This window comes from Balaenoptera ricei, chromosome 2 (assembly GCF_028023285.1).
Source record: "Balaenoptera ricei isolate mBalRic1 chromosome 2, mBalRic1.hap2, whole genome shotgun sequence".
NCBI lineage: Eukaryota > Metazoa > Chordata > Mammalia > Artiodactyla > Balaenopteridae > Balaenoptera > Balaenoptera ricei.
Genome location: NC_082640.1, coordinates 26,355,381 through 26,381,357, shown reverse-complemented (window position 1 = coordinate 26,381,357; position 25,977 = coordinate 26,355,381). Strand labels below are relative to the sequence as shown.

Sequence of the window (25,977 nt, the reverse complement as noted above, 5' to 3'; positions counted from 1 at the left end):
AAATTATGTATCCATACCCAATGAACCTCTATATATAACTTGGCAATTATTAAAAGCTAGTATAATCATCCATGTGCAAGGTTTTTTGTGGATATAAGCTTTCAACTTATTTAGGTAAATACCCAAAAACACAGTTGCTGGATCACATAATTAAGAGTATGTTTAGTTTTGTAAGAAACCCCAAACTTTCCTCCAAAGTAGGCGTACCATTTTGCATTCCCCGCAGCAATGAATGAAAGGTCGTGTTGCTCCACATCCTTGTCAGCATTTGGTGCTGTCACTGTTTTGAATTTGGCCATTGTAATAGGTGTGTAGGAGAATCTTATTTATTTATTTTTTTTTAGTTTCCTATTCCTAATGACAAATGATGTTGGGCAAATTTTCATATGCATATTTGCCATCTGAATATCTTCTTTGGTAAAGAGTCTCTGAATATTTCTTTCTGTATTTCCAGAGGAGAAAAGTGAGACTCAAAGTTTAAGGACCAGTCCTTTGTCATACAACTACATACACTAAAGACAAGATGAACAGCAAACTTTCTGACTTCCAGTCTAGAGACTTGTGCACTAGCCTCTCTTATGTCCAAGCAATTAAATTATGTTTCAATCAAAATACAGTAACAAGAACCAAGAACTAAGACCTTGCCCTATAAGATTGTGGCTTATTCCTACAAATGATATTATATTTTCTATTCAAGATAAGTTTCCAAGCAGTAACAACAGTACAAGGCAAAACACAGGTGGAGTATTTCTCACCCGGCACTCAGCAGGCTACCCCATAGATGCCCAGCAATTCTCTCCTATCATTTTCCCAGCACCTCATCTTCAGGACCTTTTACATCAACTATTTCTTTGGGTTATGTCTTCCTGGAAGGAGGAAAGGAATCTTGAATTGATGAAATATACAGAGAAACCACTCCCATTACAATCAATCTCTAAGCAAAGCAACTGACAGTGTCCTTGACAGCTGAGTCTCACCTCTTCTGCCAAGCTGGGAAAGAGATGCAAACCGGGGGGAAACCCAGAATAATCGGTAGGTGACTGTATGATCAGGCCCTGATGTGGAGTGAAGACTGAATACTTTCTCCCCTTTCATAGGGGATGGTTCTAGCCTGGTTAGTAGAACAAAATGGGCCTCCCAGAGTCACACAGGAACTCAATGGCTTGACAACCCACACTGGTTTCCACTCATATTAAGTCTATTTTCTTTTGAATCCTCAACCCCAGACTACTATTGTTACCTCCTCAGGTGCATAGGTGTCAAATTCCATACAGGAATGACATGACCATCATTAAGTTCCAAACACTGGCGTTTGGAACCATTACCTGTTGCTCCTCTGACTAAGCAGACACTGATTTTTTCTTCTGCCCTCAGAGGTAATGAATAACAGGAAGGTAACACCCCAACTGTACTGACCAGCTATTAGGAAATACATTGGAGGAGAAGCAGGGTTAAAGCAGTACCCATGGAGTAAGAAGAGAATTGAAGCCAGTTAACTTGGTTGTACTTCTATCAGAGTGGTCTTAATTAAAGTGTTATAAAATAATAAAGACATCATTAATTTTTTGCAAAATTTTAACTCATATTTTTAATGAGTAAATTTTAAATTCCAGATACACTTACATTATTGTAAATTATTATAAGAGAATGTTGAACAATTATTAACCATATGCTGGACTAGAAACCTCCACATACCAATATCTTTCTTGTTTTTCCAATGATGAAGCCCCTTCTTGACCAAACATCGTTTGAAACACTTAGCTATCTTACACTACACTACACCACACACACACACACACACACACACATACACACACAATTTAAAGGAATGATTAATGAGCGTTTTTCAAAATATTAACCTTTAGTAAAGAAATAAACCTTCAAAATGAAAGAAAATTTGCTTTTTTACCTTTACAATCAGAAAAAAATTATTTCATTTATTCTTCTTTGCTTTATAATAAGAATATCCAGTCCTGACAAGGGTGCAATCCTGAAAAGGGTAACAAAAAAAGACATGCTGGCAAGGTGCTTAGTGGAGGTTAATTATTGATAGTTTTTGCAGTATGCAAACAGACTGTTGGAGGGGTTATATCTTTCACCCAGTGTATAACTTTTAAAGAACTATCACAATGTAACTCCCCCCAAATGATAAATATTTTATATAACTTATTATCTTGCTCAACATTATCCATAAAGGAAAAACCTGTAAACAAGTTAAATTATAATAAATTTGGGAGGAGTTAGGGAAATCATGAAACATTGATACAATGGAATGTTATGAAGCCAAATAAAATTTAACATGTACAGTGATGTCAACAAAATGCTAAGCTGTGATTTTGGAAATTGTGTGTCCATTTTCATTTGTCTCAAGGGATTTTTTTATTTCCTCTTTGATTTCTTCAATAACCATTGGTTTTTTAGTAGCATATTGCTTAGTCTCCACTTATTGTTTGTTTAATTTTACTTTCTATAATTGATTTCTAATTTCATGTTGTGATCAGAAAAGCCTCTTGATACAATTCCCATCATCTTACATTTACTGAGACTTCTTTTGTGGCCTAGAATGTGATCTATCTTGGAGAATGTTCCGTGTGCACTTGCAAAGAATTTGTTTTCTGCTGTTTTTGAACGGAATGTCCTTTAAATATCTGTTAAGTTCAACTGGTCTAATGTATCATTTAAGTCCAGTTTTTCCTTATTGATTTTCTGTCTGGATTATCTAACCTTTGATGTAAGTGGAGTGTTAAAGTCCCCTACTATTATTGTATTCCTGTCAATTTCTCTATTTAGGTCTGTTAATATTTGATTTATATATGTAGGTACTTCTAAATTAAATGCATATTTGTTCACAAATGTTATAGACTCTTCTTCGATTGACACCTTTATCATTATGTAATGCCCTTATTTGTTTTTTATTATGGACTTTGTTTTAAAGTCTACTTTGTCTGATATGGGTATTACTAGAACAGGTTTTTGTTTTTGTTTTGCCTCCATTTGCATGGAGGATATTTTCCATCCCCTGACTTTCATTCTGTGCCTGTCTTTAGCTCTGGAGTGAGGCTCTTGAAGGCAGCATGTATACTGTTCTTATTTCTTTACCCAATCAGCCACTCTATGTCTTTTGATTGGAGGATTGAGTCCATTGACATTTAAAGTGACTGATAGTACTGTACTTATTGCCATTTTGTTACTTGTTTTCTGGTTGTTTTTGTAGTTTTTCTTGTCTTTTTCTTCTTTTAGTCTGTTATCTTTTGATAACTTTATTTGTGTTATATTTGGGTTACTTTCTCTTTAATTTTTGTGTATCTACTGTAGGTTTTTGATGTATGATTACCATGAAGTTTATATATGTCAACCTATACCTATATCTACTTGTTTTATACTGATATCATTTAAGCTCTAACACATTCTAAAAGATCTACATTTTACCCTCTCCGTCCTGACATTTTGTGTTTTTGATGTCATATTTTACATCTTCATGTCTATCCCTTAACTATTTAATTTAGTCTTTTACGTTTGTACTAGTTTATTTAAGTGGTTGATGCACCACCTTTACTATGCACTTGGCTTTACTAGTGGGATTTTTCCCTTTTTATATTTTCTTATTTCTTGTTATAGCCTTTTCTTTTTCACTTAAGGGAGACACTAATATTTCTTGTAGGGTCAGTTTAGTGGTGATAAACTCAGTTGTTGCTTGTCTGGGAAACTCTTTAGCTCTCCTTCAATTCTGAATGATAATCTTGCTGAGTAGACTGTCCTCGATCATAGGGTTTTTTTTTCCTTTCAGCACTTTAAATATATCATGCCACTCCCTTCTGGCCTGCAATATTTCTACTGAAAAATCAGCTGATAACTTGATGTGGTTTTCCTGGTATGTGATTCATTGTTTTTCTCTTGCTGCCTTTAGAATTCTCTATTTTTAACTTTTGCCATTTTAATTATAATATGTCTGGGTGTGGGCCTCTTTGGTTTCATCTCATTTGGGACTCTCTGTGATTCCTGCACCTGGATATCTTTTCCCTTCTCAGATTTGGGAACTTTTCTGCCATAATTTCATCCAATATATTTTCTGCCTCTTTCTCTCTTTTCTTCTCTTTCTAGGACCCCTATAATGCAAGTGTTAGTGCACTTGATGTTATCCTAGAGGTCCCTTAAACTGTTCTTATGAAAAATAATTTATTCTTTATTGCTGTTCTGATTGAGTGATTTCCACTATTCTGTCTTCCAGGTTGTGAAAGCATTCTTCTGTATCACCTAGCCTGTTGTTAATTCCTTCTGGTGTATTTTGTATTTCAGTTACTGTATCCTTCAGCTCTGATTGGATCTGTTTCATATTTTCTAGTTCTTTGAGGTTCTCGCTGTGTTCCTCTACTATCTTACCACATTCAGTGAGCATTTTTATTACTATTGCTTTGAGTTTTTAATCAGGTAAATTATTTATCTCTCTTTTGATAGGGTTTTTTCCCCTGAGGTTTTATCTTGTTATTTCATTTGGAACATGTGTGTTTTTCTTCTAATTTGTTTGGTCTTTTCTGTTTGTCTCTATGAGATTAGGCAAACAGTTACCTATTCCAGAGTCTAAAGGTGTGTCCTTGTGTGGGAGCATCTCTATGTGGTCTGCCTGTGACCAATGGCATTGGTGGGAGAGCTGGATCTAAAGTGGGCACAGGCCATGTCTTCTCCCTAGGTGAGCTGGCAGCTGCTGTTTTGGTGGGAGATAGAGCTGGAGTCAGAGGGACTAGAGCCAGAGTTAGGTGTGAGCTGAGGCTTCTTCTAGGCTCAATGGCAATTGGTGACCTATTGGGGGTAGGGCTAGGGCCCAAGGGGCTGGAGACACACTTCTGAGTTGCCACCACTTTCTCCCTGTGCATGTGATGGCTGTCTCTGCCTTAGCAGGGACCAGTGCCAGAGCAGGAGGGGATGGAGCAGGAGGCTTTTGGCATGCACTGAGGTAGTCCTGGCAGACTGGCCAGAGCATCAAGCAGAATCCAATCTGCTGTCTCTGTGTTGGGACTGAAAGCAATCAAGTGTATGCACACGCTCTTGAAGAATGGAGTCTTGGTTTCTTACAACTCTCTGGTAAGCCCCACTGGTTTTCAAACCAGCCAAGGGGGCTCGTCTTCCCAGTGCCAGTCCTCAGACCTGGGGTGCCTAACATGGGTCTTGTACCCCTCGTTCTTTAGGAGGATCCCTGAGCCTGTTTATACTCCTCTGGGTCACCTGCTCGGGGTGTGGGTCCTGAATGGATTGCTTCTCCTGCCCACCTACTAGGCTCTGTGAGGTTCTTTCTTGATAGCTTGGGTTGTAGAGAGCCATTCTGCTACTCTTCAAGTTGTTTGCAGTGAGAGTTACTCTATATGTAGTGGTAGTTTTGATGTCTTCATGGAGGAAGGTGAGTTCAAGGTCCCCCGACTCTGCCTTTTGATCCCCCTCCCGAGTATCCTTACTTTGAAATCTTTATTATTTCACATACACCAAAACATGCAAGAAGCCTTAAACTACAGACACAGATTTTAATTAGCTCCAGTGATTATAGCAATTCTCACCACACCCCTAGAATCAATAAATTCTGATACAACCATGGCGGATCACTCATAATCAATATTCTTCAGAAAATGGATAGTCAGGGTGATCAGCAATGCTGAAAGAGAAGGAGGGATATTAATTTTATTAACTCTGTCTCACACTTGTCAAGGAGAGTGTTCCTCTGTGGATGCAGTTAGGATGCTCTAAAACTCTAAATTTACAACCAACTCATTTACAACATACATATATGCAGGCTCTCGGTCCATATGTCAACTGCATCTTCATATCCAGTTCCCACATTCACATGCAGCATAAAAGCCACAGTGATATCTACCTTGGTTGGAATTACAATTTCTAAGAAGGTCTAAGAACTATAGATGAAATGCTAAGGTCACTTCAGCCCCAGGTGGAACATTTGGCCCTGGATGATGACAGTAATCACAGTAAGAATTTTGTTGATCTTTTTCACACATCCATCCAACACATAAACAGGGAGCACCCCCCAAAATAAAGGCCACTCTGTTAAAAAACTTCTAATCTCTTGAGATATCATGTACACATAAGTAACTATACTGATAAAAAGGGATTACTATTTTCTTAATTTATAATGTATTAAAACACTGGTTATCAAGGAATTAGTATTACTGCTGTTTTCCTTTTATTCCATGTTTTTACTTTTCTTTCTAAGTTTGTCTTTTTCAATTCAATTCATTAAAGAGTGCATTCTGAGCAATTCCATGTGCCAGGAGCCATGCTGTTGACCTAAGTCCACAAATATGAGTAAGTCTAGATAGTCACAGCCTAATAAGGAGAACACAGAAGTATACTTCAAAGATTTGAGTACAGAAAAGTAACTTTCCACCTTTTTTTCATTTATAATATCCTTTCTCAGAATCATGATATAGCTTTACAAACAAGAGAAAGAGTTTTGACATCTTTCATTTGAAACTAGATCTTTATCAATAATTTGTATTCCCTTCTCTCTAAATTCCCTTCCAAATTTCTCTGTTTGATTAGTCTTCTTTCCCTTCAGTCCTGATATCCTCCTGCTGTAATTGAACATGGAATTCTATGTTTGTGAATTAAGTCAAAGTCGAGGAGGTAGGGGCTCCCCAGGGGGTGGACTCCTGATGGACAAAGGCAACACTGAGCTAAGTCTTAAATCAAGAAACCAGAGAGACCCACACGATCTTATCTGGATGTATCCTGCTAAGGACACAGCAGTCACTCACTGGAGGGTCAGTTAAGTTCATGACCTAACTGTAATTCAGTTTGGTGAGATTACAAGGATGAGGAAATGGAGTTGTAATAGGGAAAAAGGTCCAATGAAGAGATAAATTTGGAAGAAATGGATGATGTCTTGGGAAAGAAATGCACATTAGGGAGAAAAGCCACCAGACATTTAGGGGAGGGGGTGGAAGCATGCCCCACTGTACCTTCACAGCACCGACGCACATTGGCCTTTATGGGCTCCTCCTCCATAAAAATATTAACATGACATTTTACAATTGTGTTAGGATAAAAATGAATGTATCCAGGCTGGATTCACTGTTACATAGTCATTACTAATACAAATCATTTTCCCCTGATTTAAAAAAAATAAAGGTGAAACATTTTCCTAGGTCCCTAAAAGAATAGTGGGCTGTAGGCACTGTGCCTTCTGTATCTAATGGGTACGTCAGCCCTGAGAGGAAGTACACCAGGCACAGAGATGAGGGGCATAAAGTAGTGAATTCACCACAATGTGAACTTTGGTGATTTTACTTATGAGTTGTCCTGGGCCCTGCTAACATTTCTGTTAGGTCAGAGACTGAGCCCTGGAAGAAACCTCTGGTCTGAGGTCTACAGGAAGCCCTGGTTTACTCCTACACTGGAAATCAGGCCTGCCTTCCTGGTTAGGGAAGCTCAGTTTCTCTGCTGACCTGCATGCTACAGAAAACAATGTGTGTGGACCTCCCTCCCACCACCCCCATCCCACCCATCTAGGTCATCACAGAGCACCAAACTGAGCTCCCTGTGCTATACAGCAGGTTCCCACTAGCTGTCTATTTTACACATGGTAGTGTATATATGTCAATCGAAATCTCCCAATTCACCCCACCCCTCCACCCCCAACCCCCGTGTCCACAAGTCCGTTCTCTACGTCTGTCTCTCTATTCCTACCCTGCAAATAGGTTCATCTGTAAGGGGATATATGTATACATATAGCAGATTCACTTCTTTGTACAGCAGAAACTAACACAACGTTGTGAAGCAATTATACTCCAATAAAAAAAAAGAAAGAAAACAATGTGTCTGAAATATATACAAGTCACTTACAAGAGTAAATCATAATATCGTACATTACTGTTGAGGCCATCAATTGCTTTCATGTCTTCTGGAGTCAATTCAAAATTGAGAACCTGGAAGGAAGGGAAGAATCACATTAACCTCTCCCCCAAGGAGTTGGCCTCCCCCTGGGAACTGGAGGACTTTCCAGCTGGATGGACGCAAGAATAGAGTGCAGGGAAGACTTGCCTGTCCTCAGCTTCCAAGTGAACCAGCCTGGGAACCCTTCTGTGGGGTTCTCCACCTCTCTTTCCCACTCCCTCTCCTTTTCTGCTCCATTTCACACACACACACACACACACACACACACACACGCTCACACACGCTCACACACGCTCACACAGCTTGCAAGGCATCAATCCCAAATCTTTCTAAGTGAATTACTTGTGACAGAAAACAAACAAACAAAAATCTTCTTTTTCCAAACAAAGGGGCAGTTGGACAACCTGGACAAAATACTCGTACTTGACCAAACATTACACTGATTTTTCCTTCCCAACACCCCTAAGTATGACACAGCTTTGAGCTTAAGCAAGTATTGGAAGGAGGAACCCACCCCCCTCCGTGAAAACCTATCCGAGAAGCCCATATCAAACTTACTCATTCTCTATGAATAAATTGAACAAAAAAGATTATGTAAATGCCTTGTAAAGAAAGTTATGAAATGTATTTAAAATATTAAAGAACACCTAAATAATTAGAAATTCATATCATAGTCATGGAATAGAAATCTCAATCTTGAAAAGAAATCAGTTTTCTCTAAAGTGATCTAGTGTTTCAATGCAACATGAACCAAAGACTTAAAGATTTTTTCTTTTGTAGAAGTTGGTAGAGTGATACTAAATTTTATATAAAAGAACAGCTAGTCAAGAGCAGCCAAGACATCCTTAAAGAAGAAAAATGTACCGTTCTTTAAAGCAAGACTTATTTTCCACCACAATAAGACAGTGCAGCAAAGTAAATAGCTAACTAGAAGAAAGAGGCCAGAAATGTACTTATGGACACTTGATACATGACAGAGTTGACAATGAAAATCTGTGGGAAAATATGGACATTTAGGTTTCTATTTAAGTATATGTATATATATCCATTTTCATGTCATATTAGAAAATCAGTTCCAGGTGTATTACAGGGCTAAATTTGAATGGAAAGACAAAAACAAATTTTCAGGGTAATATTTCCCTGCCCCTTGAATTGGCCTGACCTGTAACTTACACTGGACAATGAAATTTGCCAGAAAAAGTGGCGAGTCAGTTCTGAGCCTAGACATGACAAGGATTTTTTTTTCCCACTCATTGCCTTGGTATCATACCATTGTGCTGAGATGAAGACCAGGTTAGTGGCCACAGTCTAGCCGACTATACATGAAAAACCATATGGAGAAGAGGGCTGGCTCCTCTGACAACAGCCAAATCCACCTGCTAAAGCAGCACTGCCTAGCTGCTCTGCATTTGACTGCAAATACATGAGACGGCCCAGCCAAGAAGAGAACAGCCTATATGAGTGCAGGCTAATTGTCATACCACAGAATCATGAGATGCATAAATGATTTCTGCATTAAACCCCTTAATGGGGGGGAGTTTGCTGTACAGCTATGGCTAACAGTATAATAATCGTCTCATACATATAAATCAAAAGACAGACAACCTAATAAAAATGGACAAAGTCTTGAACAGGAACTTCACAAAGGCAGAAACTCAGGGAGATTAGAAGTATGAAAATGAAACAACGTTACTATTCAGAGGAATGCAAAATAAAACCATGATGACATGGAGGTTGAAGATCACTGCTGTAATCTGTGTGCTCCCCAAGTTCGTATGCTGGAAAACTCACTCCTACTGTAATGATATTAGAAAGTGGGACCTTGGAGTGGTGATTAGGTCATGATGGTGAAGGCTTCATGAATGAGATTTAAATAATATCATATATCATATAAGAGACTCTGAGAGCTCCGTTGCCCCCCACTACATTAAGATACAAGGAGAAGCCTGTGACCTGGAAGAGGGCCCTCACGCCACCACACGGGCACCCTGATCTCAGACCTCCAGCTTTCAGAACAGTGAGAAACAAATTTCAGTTGTTTCTAAGCCACCCAATCTGTGGTATTTTGTTATAGCAGCCCAACTGTCTAGGAAAATCACAATTCAATTTCGTCAACTGAGAATAAAGAAAATAAGATATCACTTGCAGGGTGACAGAATAAATTGCAGATGTAATGCTGGAACTAAAATCTCCATTTTCTGTCCAATCTTAATCCTATCCAGCCATGCCACCTCTCCTGTCGCCACAGTAGGAGGAGAAAACCATTAGGAATATACATAAGGCATACATGCACAACAAATAACAGGTAACTCATCTTGGCCCAAAGATAGTCCTGAGAGCTGGACAAAGAATGACCCTCGTGAAGGATATTATTTAGACCCCCTATGCCCACAGCCCCACTCATCACCTGCATGTTCTCTTTGATCCGCTTCTTATTGTAACTCTTGGCCAGGACCACAACCCCACGTTGCATCTGGTAGCGAAGGGCTATCAGCGCTGCGGTTTGCTTGTGCTTTTTTGCAATGGCACAAAGAACTGGGTCCTCCAAGAGAACTGGGTAGCTCGGGTTCACCCTGGAAGGAAATTCAGAAATGCTGACTATCTGAGACTGAGTATTCAGTTTGTTAGGAGGCTTCCCAAACAGACCAAGTAAAGTAGGTCCACTCTAGACCACTGCTTCTCAAAATGTGGTCCATGGACCAACAGCATCAGTATCACCTGGGACCTTGTTAGAAATGCAAATTCCATGGCTTAACTGCAGACAAACTGAATCAGAAACTCAATTGTGGCACCTGGCAATCTGTGTTTACAAAGCTCTCCAGGTCATTTGGATGCATGACTGAGTTGAGATCAATGCCTCCACAATCATGGTTTTTTTCTGTTTTACATCTCAGTGGCTGTTTTTAATTCTCCAATCACAGCCCCAAAGTAAGTACAAGAGCATGAAAGGAGCAAGAGAAGGAAAAGACTGGGATACTTTTTAGTTTAATTTTCTCGGGTATTGATAAAAATTGAGTAGTCTCAAAATGAGAACTATTCATTTCATCATTACTTACAGTGTGCAATACTTCTACAGATGTTTACAAGAATGGTTCAAATTGTAATTTTTTGGATCATGATAGACCTGGGAGTTATATGTTATTATCCTGATTTTATACATAAGGTAAGTGAAGCTTGGAGAGTCTATTACTAGTAATGTGTTCCTTAGGTAATAAATAAGTAAATCATGATTTAAGCTTATGTCTTAGGTCTCAACCTGGGGATTATATATAGATTTTAATACAGACACATGTTATTGATCAATCTACAACAGGACACATATAATATAAGAAAATTGGCTGGGTGATGGGAATACAAAAGAGAAGGATTCCTTCCATCCCTCCCCTCTCTGCCCCAAGCAAGTTGAGAGTTATCTCCAGAGCACTGAGTACGGTATGACTAAAAATATTTCATCAAAAACTGAATTTTAGGTAAACTTTCCATTGTCTTCATTAGGGTTCATTACCAATCTTTTAATCGTTGGGATCCCAGAGCACCATAGGCAACAAGAACAATATCGTTTGACTTGCAGAAGTCCAACAGTTTGCTCTGATTGAGATAAGGATGACATTCCACCTGTAGAAGGCCAACATAGAAGAGTTTCAGATTATATGAAATGGTAATGTAAATATGACAGAGAAATGTTAGAAGTTAAAAAAATCTAAAGAAAAAAACTGTGTAACATTAAATTTAAACTGGAATTATCAACGTCAAGTAATGATTTTTTTTTAAAATACATTTTATATCTCTGTCCCTGAAAAGGTAAAAAATAATGACATTCCTGAGAACAAGCAACTCTAGGGACCAGATCTCAATTACTAAATACACTACCAGGAGACACGCCTAATTCCAGATCTGAGACAGGAAAACAACTGTTTGAGTCTTGGACATCAAATTTTGCAAAGAATTTGCTCCAAGACTCATGAAGAAATGTCTGAAGCACTAAAAGAACCAGTTTGATGGGGATCCCACTGGTGACATTTGGGTAGATTTGAGCATCAAAAGGAATAATGAATAAAAGCAAATGTAACACTGAGGGTAAATAAAAATCCCTGAGTCCCAAGTGATGAGAGAGAGAGAAAGAACAAAAATATTTGCCTCCACTGATGGTGATTATTACAATAAATCCTTTCTCAGAAACTGAGAATTAAGAGGAAGGAGTTAAGTTTTTACCCTGTCTTATAGGAATAAGGTATTTTATGCTGACTTAATAACAGAATTTTATTTTTGCAATAAAATGTCAGGTAAGAAGATCAAAACGAGTATTTAAGTTGAAAATATTGAAAAACATCCCAATGAAATAACTAATTCAGGTGAAAGTCGTTGATGGATTCTCAACCATTATGTGAAAATTTGGGGAGAATCTAACTTCCCCAGATGACTAGGTAATTTCAACAGGGAAAATACACATTTCCAAACAAAAAATCTAGCTACCACTAGCTTTACCAGGAGAACAAAAGTACCATCATTCACAGTGGGACAACCTGTCATCATGTGCTTCCTGCTGGAGTGCATTTGAAGGGCACAGCATGCAAAGGATGTGTTCTTGTCAAAATGTTTAACCTTAAGGTAGTAAGGAGTTCAGATCTATCTACTCATTTACAGGAATTGAGAATAGAGAAACAAATTAACTAACATCACAAGATGATAGTCTGATAAATCTATTATATTTGTCAAAAACATGTCTGGATATCATGGTTAAAAAAAATGATTGAGTGACCACCATGCTAGGTTAAAAGAGCTTGAGAAACATGTCTCAAAGTGACATGTGAATTACAATGAGATTCAAGTCAACAAAATATTACATACATAAATATATATACATATATATATATATATATATACATCTGGCAATGTGGCAAAACGTGAAGAATTTTGCATACAAGAGGGAAAATGGATGTTCTCTATCATACCCTTAACTTTGCTAATATCTGAAAATTTTCACAATGAAAACTTGGAGGCAAAATTAATGCTAAAATCACATTAATTTTTAAACTTTTATAATTGAAAATGCTGATGCTGTATATAGATATATATAAATCTTGAATTTTACAAGCTACTTTTTCTGTAGAAGACTCTTACTCCTTGACTTAGGTTGTACTTGTGAACATTACATTATATGAAATACAACAGTCACAGAAAAACAAATATTAATATCTAAACTGGTCAAACTCATAGAATTAAAGAGTAGAGTGATGGTTGTCAGGGTCTGGGAGCAAGGAGAAATCGGAAGTTTCTAAACATGGGTGTGAAGTCTAGTACTCAAGATGAATAAATTCTAGAGATCTGCTGTACGGCGTTGTCCCTGCAGTTAACAATATTGTATTGCATTGTATTGTATAGTATTGTATACTTAAAATTTAAGAAGATGAATCTCTTATTAAGTTTTCTCACCACAAAAAAGTAAAAATACAACAAAAAATATATGAGCACAGGATCAAACAGAGAAAAAATGTGTTTAAACATTTAATTTTAAGGTAGAAATCAATGGGAGAACCATACCAAGACCGAGTAAATCACAAGGTCTGCTCTAATTCCTGAGTGACTATTTCACCTACTGTTAGTATCACCATAAGACGTTAACTTCACCCTCTAACCTGGATGACTTTCATAGTCTCCAGCAAATTTTTCTGTACTATGCTTCCTGTTGAAGATCTCTAAAAGCAGAGACGCTAAGACTAAGGACTCAGGCATCTGAACCCCACACAAACTCTTAAAACCTCAATGAGATCTCATTTTCACTCTTTATTTGCTTCTCATTCCGTGTTTTCATGGCCTTCCTACCTGTACACAGTTCCCTCCAAGGCACTTTGACCATCCGATTTCTGGTCATCCTTTACAGCTCAGGGAAATGCCACTTTCCTCTAAGTTCTGGGTAACTATTCTAACCCTCCTTTATCTCCTTTACCTTCCCTAAATTCCTACCCACAATTTAGCAGGAAGCCCTCCCCATCTTTTCCACCAAGACTTTATCACACAGAGAAAACATTCTGGGTTCTATTCACACCCTTCCAGGCAGAGGCTCTGCTCTCTAGAATCTTCTGTCCCACAAAGGTAGGATGAATATGAGGGGAAGACAAATAGACATCTGGCTCTACTGCAGGAAGGAGGTTATGAAGAGCAGAAAGGAGAGGAAATGGAGGCTGCTCACCTGGTTGCAGACGGGCTTGTACTTGAGCCCCGGCTTGTTCAGGATCTTCTCCAGCTGTTTGCGGTTAAAGTTGGACACCCCGATGGACTTGGCCAATCCTGCATCCTTACACTTCTCCAGGGCCTGGGGAGGAAGGGGTGGTGAACATGATTTGCAATGGGCTATAGAGCAAGAATAAATGCTGAAAAATGCTAACACGGTCACCTGTCAAGAATTAGCATGGATTATCAAGAAGAAAAAAGGGGAAGAAGGTTGTGACACAAGAATAAGAATTACGGGACTTCCCTGGTGGCGCAGTGGTTAAGAATCCTCCTGCCAATGCAGGGGACATGGGTTTAAGCCCTGGTCCGGGAAGATCCCACATGCCACGGAGCAACTAAGCCCGTGTGCCACAACTACTGAGCCTGTGCTCTACTGCGAGAGGCACAGAGCCTGCGAGCCACAACTACTGAAGCCCACGTGCCTAGAGCCCATGCTCTGCAACAAGAGAAGCCACCACAATGAGAAGCCTGCACACCGCAGTGAAGACCAAACGCAGCCATAAATAAATAAATAAATTTATTAAAAAATAAGAAGAAGAAGAATTACTGTCTCCTCCTTAGAAAAACCCAGAAGAAGATATATCACACTGAAGGAAAGAGATGCTATCTTCATTGTCCCAAATTCTTCTCCATTCCTCTCTGTGAACATTTCAGCAATGATTTCGTCCACACCACCCCAGCATAACAGCCCTTTAAAGTTCATGAACTGCTGAATCTGATGGTCCACAGCCCATTCTCACAGGTGGAAGAAATGAAGGGGGTTCCCCCTCTCCTGGCTTCCTCTCCTGGGCTCTCTCCTCCACAGACTCACCTCCCACGTGCGACAGAGATCCACTGTGTCAAATATCATTTTTCCATTTTCATCTTTGGGAAAAAGTGCCTCCCCTGGCTGGAATAGGATAGAAGCAGTCATTTTAAAGATGTCACTAAATAATTTCCCCACACTTAACCAGGCTGCCAGGCACATCTAGGACCAGGACACTAAACATCCATGAGGTAGGTGTAGCAACATTCTAGATCTCTTACACTTACTATATGTTTTAATAAATAGAATTTTCCTAGGTCCCAAAGGGGACTCAGAGTGACTTATGCAAAGAATGGCAATAAGTTACATGGCTTTATTTCCAGAAAAAAAGTGCAATCTTGACTTAAGCCTGACAATCAGATTTCCTTTTCCCTCTGAACATCTGATAGCCCTAGGGCAGTCACATGAATCAGCAAGGCTCTTTTTAGGTTAATATGGAATGTGGAAGATCCAGACATGCTCTCAAATGTTAATGACCATGAGCCTTGAACTGATCAAGGTTAATTTGCCACTGAAGGAAAATGTTGAGGTAAAAATAAAGCAAACCAAGAGTACTACAAAGTAAAGGGACAGAAAAAGAAGGAGACATTTCTGAAGAGTACTGCAAATCCTTAAATCTATCCATGGCTGGGACTTCCCGTCTACATAGTCCAATAAACTCTTTTGCATAGGGTAGCTTGAGTAGATTTCTGTAACTTCAAATCAAGAGTTCTATATAATGCAGTTCTTAATGGCTAAGTGCAGTCTACAAAACTCATTGTGAAGAAAGCCAATGGTGTAGGCAAGGTCTCCCAAGTCCCTATAAAGGCTGCTAGGTTTAGACCCACCCAGAGAGAGCACCACCAACTCCGGTCAATTTGAAAGGGTGAAAGAAGAGATAAACTTATCATGTTCAAGTGTAAGGCAGCTTCATTGCTCACCACTGCTGCACCAAACGGTGTGTTCATGAAATCCCCAAGAGGCTCGGGACCCTGTGTTGAACGCCTCTATTTTTATTTCCTCAAGTTTTTGAGGCAGAGGATGTGAGATTGTTGAACTCTTTTCTCTTGGAGGCATGGAAAGGAAATTAAGGATTCAAAGAAACCCAGTAAAAAGATAATCAGAAAGTATGATTTTGGGACTTCTACTCTAGTGTAATCATCCCTACATCTTACTAAGAAAAATCTGAATTCAACCATCCATGCAAGTTGATAGATATTCTCACACAAGAAATAAAATAGATGTGATCACACAAATCGCAAACCTTCAAAGCCGTTGGCAAATGAATAATATAGAGATCAACATAATCCAGTTGAAGATTTTTCAGTGACTTATCCAAGGCTGGTTGAACCAACTCTGGTCGAAGGAAAGTGGACCAAAGCTGCAGAGGTTAAAGAATGGGAGCTATGTTAAATTAATGCCTTAGGTAATTTTGTTTTTCTTCTTTCACCTAAAAATTAGACATTTTTCCTGATTAGAAACAGATGACCACAGAGGAAAACCACTCTGTTTCTTTTTCAGTTCCATTTTTGATCTAACCAACTGAAGTAAACTTTATTATTTGATTGATTTTATCATCAGTACATCATTCACAATAAAAAGAAATGATCCAAGAAATAAAGAGTATTATCAAATAATTACCATACTCATCATCCGAATTATGTTTGATAGAGTTTAAAAGCAGTTCACAACTTAATCTAATTCTATCAAAGAATCAGTCCTCTCAGGAATTAGTATCTGTTTGTTTACATAACTGTAGGGAAAGTGCTTTGAACATATTAATATGAGCAGAACATAATTCAAGACACTTTTGCTAGATCTTGTGTAATATACAAACTGCCTCTCCTATTGCTCTCTCTCACTGATGGACGTAAGAACTGAGATTTAGAATTTGAAGAAATTTTAGAAAGTCCCCTAGATGATAAGGAAAGCTATAATCTGATCACAGTTCTGTCTGATTCATTAGCCCATATGAAATCACACAGCTCTGGTCTAGGCTCAGAGAAGTAAAGTGACTTTACCTTAAAATTAAAATTTGAACACAGCAATGATGAGAAAGCCATCATCACTCTCATTTTCTTTCTGGATACCAGATTTAATGTACAAATATGTGTGAAAAAAGTTGTACCAATAAGCACAGTTCACCAAACAACTACTGGTCCTATTATATAATTGTCACCTGTGCACAATCATGTTGCACACATGTGCACACTCACACAACACACACAGCACCTTTGAAGTGTAGAATATGTCTTCTCTCTTCACAGTGCCATCTGCAATCTTGCTGCGAATGGCCTGTCCAACCTGCTCTTCATTTTGGTACAAATGAGCACAGTCAATATGGCGGAACCCAACATCAATAGCAAATTTGGTGACCTCCAGAGCTTCACTCTTAGGAACCTACATAAGCAACAAAGGTAGTAGTTGGATACCCACAGGATTAAGAGATTGCTAAGACGCAAGCTTTGATCTTCCCAAGAATCAACTTTTCTTCATGCCCTTGGTTAGTTCTGCATGTGTGGTGATGAACCCATAACAGTTTCCCTGAATGTTCCTGGTAAGTAATTAAAGTTGGACATCCAGGAAGTCCTTCAGTCCCAGGCAATCACTGGTTCATCACTGGCATCAGAGGTCCCCAAGACCACCTCCAGTTTCAGTGATTTGCTGGAGGAACTCATAAGACTGAGCATAAAGTTGTAGTCATGGATATGATTTATACAGTGAGATATTTTAAGCAAAGTCAACAAAGGTATAAGGTTCATGGTACAAAGCATCAAGAAACCAGGTGAACACTTCTAAGAGTCCTCTGTCTACCAGTGTAGCCACACAGAATACACCAAATAAAAACTGTATCTATTCAAGGTGTGCAAAGTGATGTTTTCATATAAGTATCTATTGTGAAATGATTTACCACAATCAAGCTAGTTAACAGATCCATCTCCTCACATAGCTAACTTTTGGGTGTGGTGAGAACACTTAAGATCTACTCTCTTAGCAAATCTCAAAAATATAACCCATTATTATTAACTATAGTCACCATGTTGTACATTAGGTCTCAAGAACTTATTCATCTTATAACTGAAGGTTTGTATCCTTTGACCAACATCTTTACATTTTTCCCAGCCATGTCCCCAGCTTCTGGTCACCATGCCTCTATGCTTCTATGAGTTTGATTTTTCTGCTTCTATGAGTTTGATTTTTTAAGATTCTACCCATAAAGAGATCATGCAGTATTTGTCTTTCTATGTCTGGCTTATCTCACTTAGCTTAATGTTCTCTGGGTTCATCCATGTTGTTGCAAATGGCAGGATAACTTCTTTTATAAGGCGGAATAATATTCCGTTTCTGTGATTCAGAATCTTTTCTTTTTCAAGGAGGTAGATACTTGGTCTAACTGCCCTTTGTTGGGTCTAGTCCTGGTTTTCCTTAAATGCACGGGCATTCGGAAATGTACCCAGGAATTAACCAGTAAGCTTCAGGAATAGCCTGGACCCTTCCCTCCCCTCATCCCACTTTACGCTGCAAATTAAACATGCCGTGGGGCTTCCCTCATGGAGCAGTGGTTAAGAATCCGCCTGCCAATGCAGGGGACACGGGTTGGAGCCCTGATCCGGGAAGTTCCCACATGCCGTGGAGCAACTAAGCCTGTGTACCACAACTACTGAACCTGCGCTCTAGAGCCCGTGGGCCACAACTACTGAAGCCCACGTGCCACAACTACTGAAGCCTGCGTGCCACAACTACTGCAGCCAGTGTGCCTAGACCCCGTGCTCTGCAACAAGAGAAGCCACCACTCGCCACGACTAGAGAAAGCCCACGCGAAGCAAAGAAGACCCAACGCAGCCAAAAATTAATTAATTAATTAATTTAAAATAAATAAATAAATAAACATGTCCTGTCTTCAATCTCCAAAGTGTCTCTGAATATTTCCTTCTGTTTTATAGATGAGAAAGGTGAGACTCAAAGTTTAAGGACCAGTTCTTTGTCATACAACTATATACTCCAAAGACAAGATGGACAGCAAACTTTCTGGCTTCCAGTCTAGCAAATTGTCCCTTTTGCCCCTCTTACACCCAAGCACTGAAGATTATAGTTTAATAAAAAAATATATTACAAAAAAACAAGAATTGAAACCTTGCCCTATAAGACTGTAGCTTATCCCCTCAAGTGATATTATATATTCCATTAGAATAAGTTTCCAAGCAGAAACAGAAAAACAAGGCAAAACACAGGCGGAGCATTTCTCGCCTGGCACCTAGCAGGCACAACACAGCAGAAGAGCAATTCTCTCCCATTATTTTTCATTCACCTCATCTCAGGACCTTTTACCTCAAATACTTCTTTTCGGAAAGAGGAAAGAGTTCTTGAATGAATGAAGCATACAGAGAAACCACACCATTGCAATCACCCTCAGAGCAAAACAGCTGACAGTGTTCTTGATGGCTGAGTTTCACCTCTTCTGCCAAGCTGGGAAAGAGACGGAAACTGGAGGGAAACCCAGAAAAATCGGTAGGTGACCACAGCTTCAGACCCTGATGCCGAGGGAATACTGAATGCTTTCTCTCCTTTCATAGGGGATGGTTGTAGCCTGGTTAGTAGAACCAAGTGACCCTCCCAGAGTCGCACAAGAACTCAATGACTTGACAACCTAAGTCCGCTTCCACTCACGTTACATCCATTTTCTTTTCTAACCCTAACCCCAACCCACAACTGTTACCTCCTCAGGGGCATAGGTTCCAAATCCCAGAACGGGAACGAAGTGGCCATCATTAAGTTCCAGACACTGGCATTTGGGGTCCATTGCCTGTTGCTCCTCTGACTAAGCAGACTCTGATTTTTTCTTCTGCCCTCACAGGCTATGAATAACAGGAAGGTAACACCCCAACTGTACTGTCCAATGTTAGCAGAAATATTGCAGGAGGAGCATGATTAAATCAGTAGCCATGGAGTAAGGAATATTTGAAGGTAATTAACTTGTTTGGGGTTTTTTTCAGAATAATATTAAGTATCGTATAATGATAAATAAATCACTAATTGCTTGGAAATATTTTACCTCATATTTTTAATAAGTAAATTTACAATTCTGGATCCACTTACATTACTGTAAATTATTGCATGGGATTTGCTGAACAATTATTGACCATATGTTAAGACTAGAAACCTCCACATACCAATCTTTTTTGTTTTTCTAATTATGAAGCCCAATCTTGACCAAACATCAATTGAAACAATTAACTATATTACAGCACACACACACAAACACACACAATCACACAACTTAAAGGAGTGACTAATAAGCATTTTTCAAAATGTTAGCACTTAATAAAGAATGAAGACTTCAAATGAAAATAAATTTGCCTTTTGACATTTCCCACCAGCAAAATTATTTTGCTTACAGATGGGGATGAAATCCTGAAAATGATACCAAAATCAGACATTCTAGCAAAGTGCTTACGGGAGGTTAATTATTAATAGTTTTTACTGTGTGCTGTATGCAAGCAGAATCTTTGTTCATACCTTTTACCTAGTTAGAGAACTTCTGAAAATTGTCATGATGTAAATGATACTTTATATAATTTATTATCTTGCTCAACATTATTCATAAAAGAACAACCTGTAAACAAGTTAAATTATAATAAAATTGGGAGGAATTAGGGAAATCGTGAAACATTGATACAAGGGAATGTTGTGAAGCCAATTAAAATTTAACATGTAGATTAATGTCAGCTAAATTGTGAGGTAGGAAGTGCTGAATTCTCCCATGGAAACATAAGGAAAAAAACAGAAACTTGCCATAAAACCTCATAGGTGTTCTGGAAAACAGTCAAACAAAAACCTAGAGCAACAAAGTGAACACCCAATTAGGAAAAATCCAGAACAGAGTGGTAGGACATTTCATGGTGCTTTTACTCACCTGTACCCTCCTCCTGCCTGGTGCATTGCAGTCTTGATCTGTAAAGAACAGCAGCTCAGCTCCCAGTCACATCCCTTAGACCAGAATGATCACAGAAAACCTTATTTGCAATGTCACAACCTATTTGGGGGCTGTCTAAAGACTGGTGTCTGCTTCACCTAACCCTAAGCTTAGACTGAAGGGCAGCTGGAATGGTTCATTACAACTGCAGGGGGATTATATATGCACAGATGCCAGGGAAAAGGGATTAAGGGAGGAGACATAGCATAGACCACATAAAACCCTGAGTAGAACTGGGGTGTGGATTTGGGGGATAGTAAGGCATTCATGTATTCAGGAGAATCAAAAAGCTACACAGATACCAGGCAAAATGCAGAGTCAGAAAAGAACTGAGTAGCCCTTTAGCTTTCCTGCTGGGCTGATCCCAAGACTAGGAGCATACCAAGCTAATTAGGAAGGACAGTCATGGCATGGAACAAATCTTCAATGAGTGGGTATTTTCTTGTTGTTTCAGGTGCCCAATTGTAAACACACAAACAGAGACACATACACACACACACACACACACACACACACACACACACACACGGCATACGAGACAGAAAGGAAGGAAGGAAGGAAAGGAGGGAGGGAGAAAGAAAGGGGAAGGAAGGAAGAAGAAGGGAGGGAGGGAGAGAGAGAGAAAAAGATGGAAGGAAGGAAGGGAAGGAAGGAGGGAAGGAAGGAAAGAAGGAAGGAAGGAAGGAAGGAAGGAAGGAAAGAAAGAAAGAAAGAAAGAAAGAAAGAAAGAAAGAAAGAAAGAAAGGAAAGAAAGAGGAAAACATGGTCCATGAAAGGAAGAAATTAAATTGGCAGAAACTGTTCCTGAACAATCACAGGTATTAAACTTAGTACACAATGAGTTTTAAAACCACTGTCTTGAAGAGGAGATCCAGGTGGCAGAGCAAGAGGATGCTGAACTCACCTCCCCCATGAGCACATCAAGGTTACATCTACATATGGAGCGATTATCACTGAAAACACACTGGGGACCAGCAGGAAGGTTCTTACACAGCCAAGGCTGTAAAGAAACATCCACATAGAGTTGGGTGTGAAGGGAAGAAAAGCAATCAGATCAGAACTTGTGCCCCAAGGAGGGACACAGAAGAGGAGGGGGATTACAGGGATTTGGTCTCGGAGATCCTCCCTGGAGAGTGAGTGAGCAGTTCAAACCACATACTGGGCACCACAGCCCTGGGTATTGATTTGTAAATAAAATACAAACTCACACATTTGTAAAGGAAAATCATGAAGGAAAATGTACCAAACGTTCAATGTAATGGGCTAGTTACAGGTTATCTTTATTCTCTATCCTTTCCTTTTTTCCCCCAGATTTCTGTAATTTGCATGTATGACTTTAATGATCAGGAAAAACAAACATCCTTATCTTTTTCATGGAAATATAGCTGACTTACAATATTATATTATTTCAGATGTACAACAGAGTGATTTGTTATTTTTATAGATTATACTCCATATAAAGTTATTATAAAATATTGGGTATATTCCCCATTATTCTAGGTTGTAGGGTTTTCCCTTTCAGCACTTTAAATACATCATGCCACACCCTTCTGCCTACATAGTTTCTACAGAAAAATCAGCTGATAGCCTGATAGGGTTTTCCTTGTATGTGACTCGTTTTTCTCTTGCTGCTCAAACCTGTGTCCCTTGCATTGGCAGGCAGATTCTTAACCACTGTGCCACCAGGGAAATCCCCCCTTCTTTCTCTTTTATATCAACATTTAGATGTTGAGACCTCAAAACAGTAACCATCTCTTTTCCCTCTGGAGCTGGATTGACCATCATGCAGAGCAGCCAGACCTAAATAGACCAAAGGACCTGGGACAATGAGTGTCTTTGTGGATCCAGTCCCTGATGATCAGGGGGACCGCCAAGACTTGGTTCTGTATCTAAAATACAGTACGTGCCTGTGTGTGTGCGTGTGCATGTACGTGTGTGCATGTACATGTGTGTGTGTAAGGTAGAGGTCTAACTTCCTTCTTTTGCACGTTGATATGTAGTTTCCTCAGCATTGTTTGTTGAAAGGACTGCACTTTTCCCATAAATGATCTTGGCAACCTTGTCAAACAACATTAACTATATTTGAGTTTATTTTTGTATTCTGTTCTATTTCACTGGTCTTTATATCTGTCTTTATGCCATTACCCACACTATTTTGATGATAGTAGCTTTGTAGTAAGTTATGAAATCTGGAATTGTGAGAAACCCAAATCTGTTCTCTCTTTTTACTTTACTTTTTCTTTTCCAAGACTTGTTTCTTTCTTTTCAAGATTGCTTTGTCTATTCAGGGTCCCTCGAGATTCCGTATGAATTTTAGGGTGAGATTTTCTACTTCTGCAAAACAATGATGTTAGGCTATATATAAAGTTCAATGGAATGTGTAGATCACTTTGGTTCATATTGTCATCCTAATATTAAGTCTTTCATTCACGAACATGGTTGTCTTTCCAATATCTGTGTCTTTACTTTCTTCAAACAATTTTTAGTTATACATTTGTCAACTAAAAAATTATTCACAACCTAAAAGTTGAGAGTTATGTTTTAGTCAGCAGAAATTTTTAGGACTTCAAGCCCGGGAGACAGCATCTCAAGTAACCCTGAGAGAACTGTTCCAAGGAAGCAGGGGGAAGCCAGGTTATATAGAAGTTTTGCAACAAAGGGCAGGTAGTCTGAATATCAAAATAATTGTTAATTAACAAAAACCAGATTATCTCAAATTAAGGAATTTAGCACTTTTCTATGTATGGGAAGATGCAAGAGTCTAGGCTCACTGAAATCACTCCTTTGCTATGCACCTCAGCTTCTGGGACCAGTATCCTGTGTTTTCACATCCTGAGTTTGCTCAGGGCTCACCTTACGGAGTGGCTGCAGTCTGATGACTGCTAGATGGCAGGTATTCTGTTTCCTCCCTGAGTTCCCTCAGGGCTCACCAGCTCACCATAGGCTGTGGCTGCAATCACTGATGACTGTGACTTTCTTTGTTTACTGATATGGCAGGCAATATTCCATTTATCACATTTCTTTTGCCTTTTTGGTTAAGTTATTTCTAAGTATTTTTTGTAATGTTTTAAATGGAATTGCTTTTTAAATTTTCTTCTCAGACGGTTCATCGTTAAGGTATAGAAATGTAACTGATTTTTCTGTGTTGATATTGTATCCTACGCCTTTGCTGAAATTGTTTATTAGTCTAACGTTTTTTGTTTTATCTCTACGGATTTCTACACACATGATCATGTCATCTCAGAACAGAGGTAATTTTACTTATTTTGATGTAGAGTATTTCTTTTTTGTTTGTTTTCTTATTTTAGCTGGAACTGCCAATTCTATGTTGACTAAGAGTGGCAAAAGCAGGTAAATTTTCGTATTATTTATCTTAACAAGAAATGCTTTCCAGAATGAAGAAGGGGACAAGAGGAAGGGAGGGAGAGAAGAGGACATCTTGAGTTATAAGCAAGCATTCTCTTGTGCCACAAGTAAATAATTGCTTTTATTTCTCCTCACCCATTTGTAAAAGAGACGTGCCCCTGTAGAGAGAACAGCAAATATTTGCTCATCAGAGGTCTACCGTTTCTGACCCTCAGTTATCTAAATACATCTCTATAGGCAGTGCACCCCTTCCCCATGCCATTTTCGGGGTAATGTTTGCTACTTCTAGGAATGCCATTTATTATTTGCCTTTATCTCATCTGGTTTCCATGCCAAATGCAGACACACCTTATGATAAGCCTTAAAAACATAAGTGCACCAAGAGACCCTTGGTCTGTGGCCTCACCTCCGCCTCCTGTGAAGCTGGACACCAGCCATGGAAACACTGGAAGAGAGCTGTAAGAAATAGAATGATTTTAAAAATAAAAGCCCTCATTTCGTGAGCTTCCTTCCATCCAGTGGTACCAAAAGAGAGAAACTGCGAGGCTCAGAACCTGTGCAGGCAAAGCAGGGGATGTATTCTTAGCAGTCCTATTGTGCTATATCAAACAGCTTTGTTCACTGTGAGTCAGCAACATTTTTGAAAGAGGGAGGTTGGAGTTAATGGTATAGAAACATTTTTGGATGATCACGCTTGGTGAACATGAATGCTCTAATGAGGATTAGTGTAGAAGAGAAACGTCCTCGGGGAATGTGTCCATAGGAGCCTCTCTAAGCACTTTTAACATTTTATGTAAACATTACCTGTTGGTCAGATATAGTCTTCTTGTGTACTCCATGCAAATGGGACAGAACACTGGATTATGTAAGTGTAAGAATGTCCACTGAATGTGTAACTAGAGATGTTAAAACTTCCTCCTGGGGAAATGCAAAAATTCTGTAGCACTAACACGATTTGGGCCACTTTTACTAAACGTTGGGATTGGCAAAGGTGGGGCTGCAGAAAGTGTTGTAACTAGAATTCAGTTCAGCAAATATTTACAGAGTCTCTCCTACATGGAAAACACTGTTCCTAATTTTTTTTTTTTAAGTCATGCACGTAAGAACAAGCTTAAGAGTTTTGAAATTTGCTTTTGCAGGACTATATCCTCAAATCTTGCCCTGGTTCTAAAATGGCAACCTTCTTTGAAACAGGGACACAGGAGTAATTATTGCTGGATCTTGAAGCCCCTTGTCCAGAGGTAAACCTCCCAAACCATGACCTAGAAGACCAAGGATTACACATGGATTATGCCATGGAAAAATATCAGGAATTTGAGTGCATTTGACTCTGTTATCTGTTGGTTATAACACACTTGGCCAAGGGAGCCCAACAGATTGAAAATCTGGCTTTTCTAACGTGCAGACTTTGGGCTGGTCTAGGAGCCCACCTTCTTAACCCAGATCTTCCTAAGAATCCACATCAGGGAATTTGTACTAGTTGCTGGGGGATCAGCCCCAAATAAAGACACTCCAACTTCAGGCAATGGAACTGCCCCTTTGACACCAAAAATCTAGCTGATTTCAGCATCCTAAATTTGCTCCGCCCCCAGACCTTATACAATCCATGAACTGTGGAAAGAGCAGAGGCGCCCAGAGTCCAAAAAGCGTAATCAGGAGACACACTCAAGACTTGAGGAGACCCTGGTCTTTTGCTCCACCCCAAGAGCACCTATCCAGACTAAGA

At 39.2% G+C, this 25,977-nt stretch overlaps 1 protein-coding gene across 3 annotated transcripts in view; it reads right to left on the bottom strand.

The window, feature by feature from the left end:
* Positions 1–1,917: 1,917 nt before the first annotated feature.
* LOC132359023 (dihydrodiol dehydrogenase 3) overlaps positions 1,918–25,977 on the bottom strand; it is a 37,572-nt gene continuing 13,512 nt past the window's right edge. Inside the window, exons 2-11 of one of the 3 annotated variants that reach the window (XM_059912224.1) lie at positions 24,658–24,707; positions 20,826–20,863; positions 17,144–17,311; positions 16,176–16,292; positions 14,939–15,016; positions 14,087–14,209; positions 11,402–11,511; positions 10,304–10,469; positions 7,846–7,928; positions 1,918–1,990 (exon numbers count right to left, since the gene is read on the bottom strand). In XM_059912224.1, the coding sequence (XP_059768207.1) occupies positions 1,918–1,990; positions 7,846–7,928; positions 10,304–10,469; positions 11,402–11,511; positions 14,087–14,209; positions 14,939–15,016; positions 16,176–16,292; positions 17,144–17,311; positions 20,826–20,863; positions 24,658–24,707 (1,006 nt within the window). Of the gene's footprint in view, positions 1,991–5,598; positions 5,642–7,845; positions 7,929–10,303; positions 10,470–11,401; positions 11,512–14,086; positions 14,210–14,938; positions 15,017–16,082; positions 16,086–16,175; positions 16,293–17,143; positions 17,312–19,628; positions 19,713–20,825; positions 20,864–24,657; positions 24,708–25,977 lie in introns of those variants that run through there. The other 2 variants (XM_059912225.1, XM_059912226.1) reach the window with 2 other exon arrangements.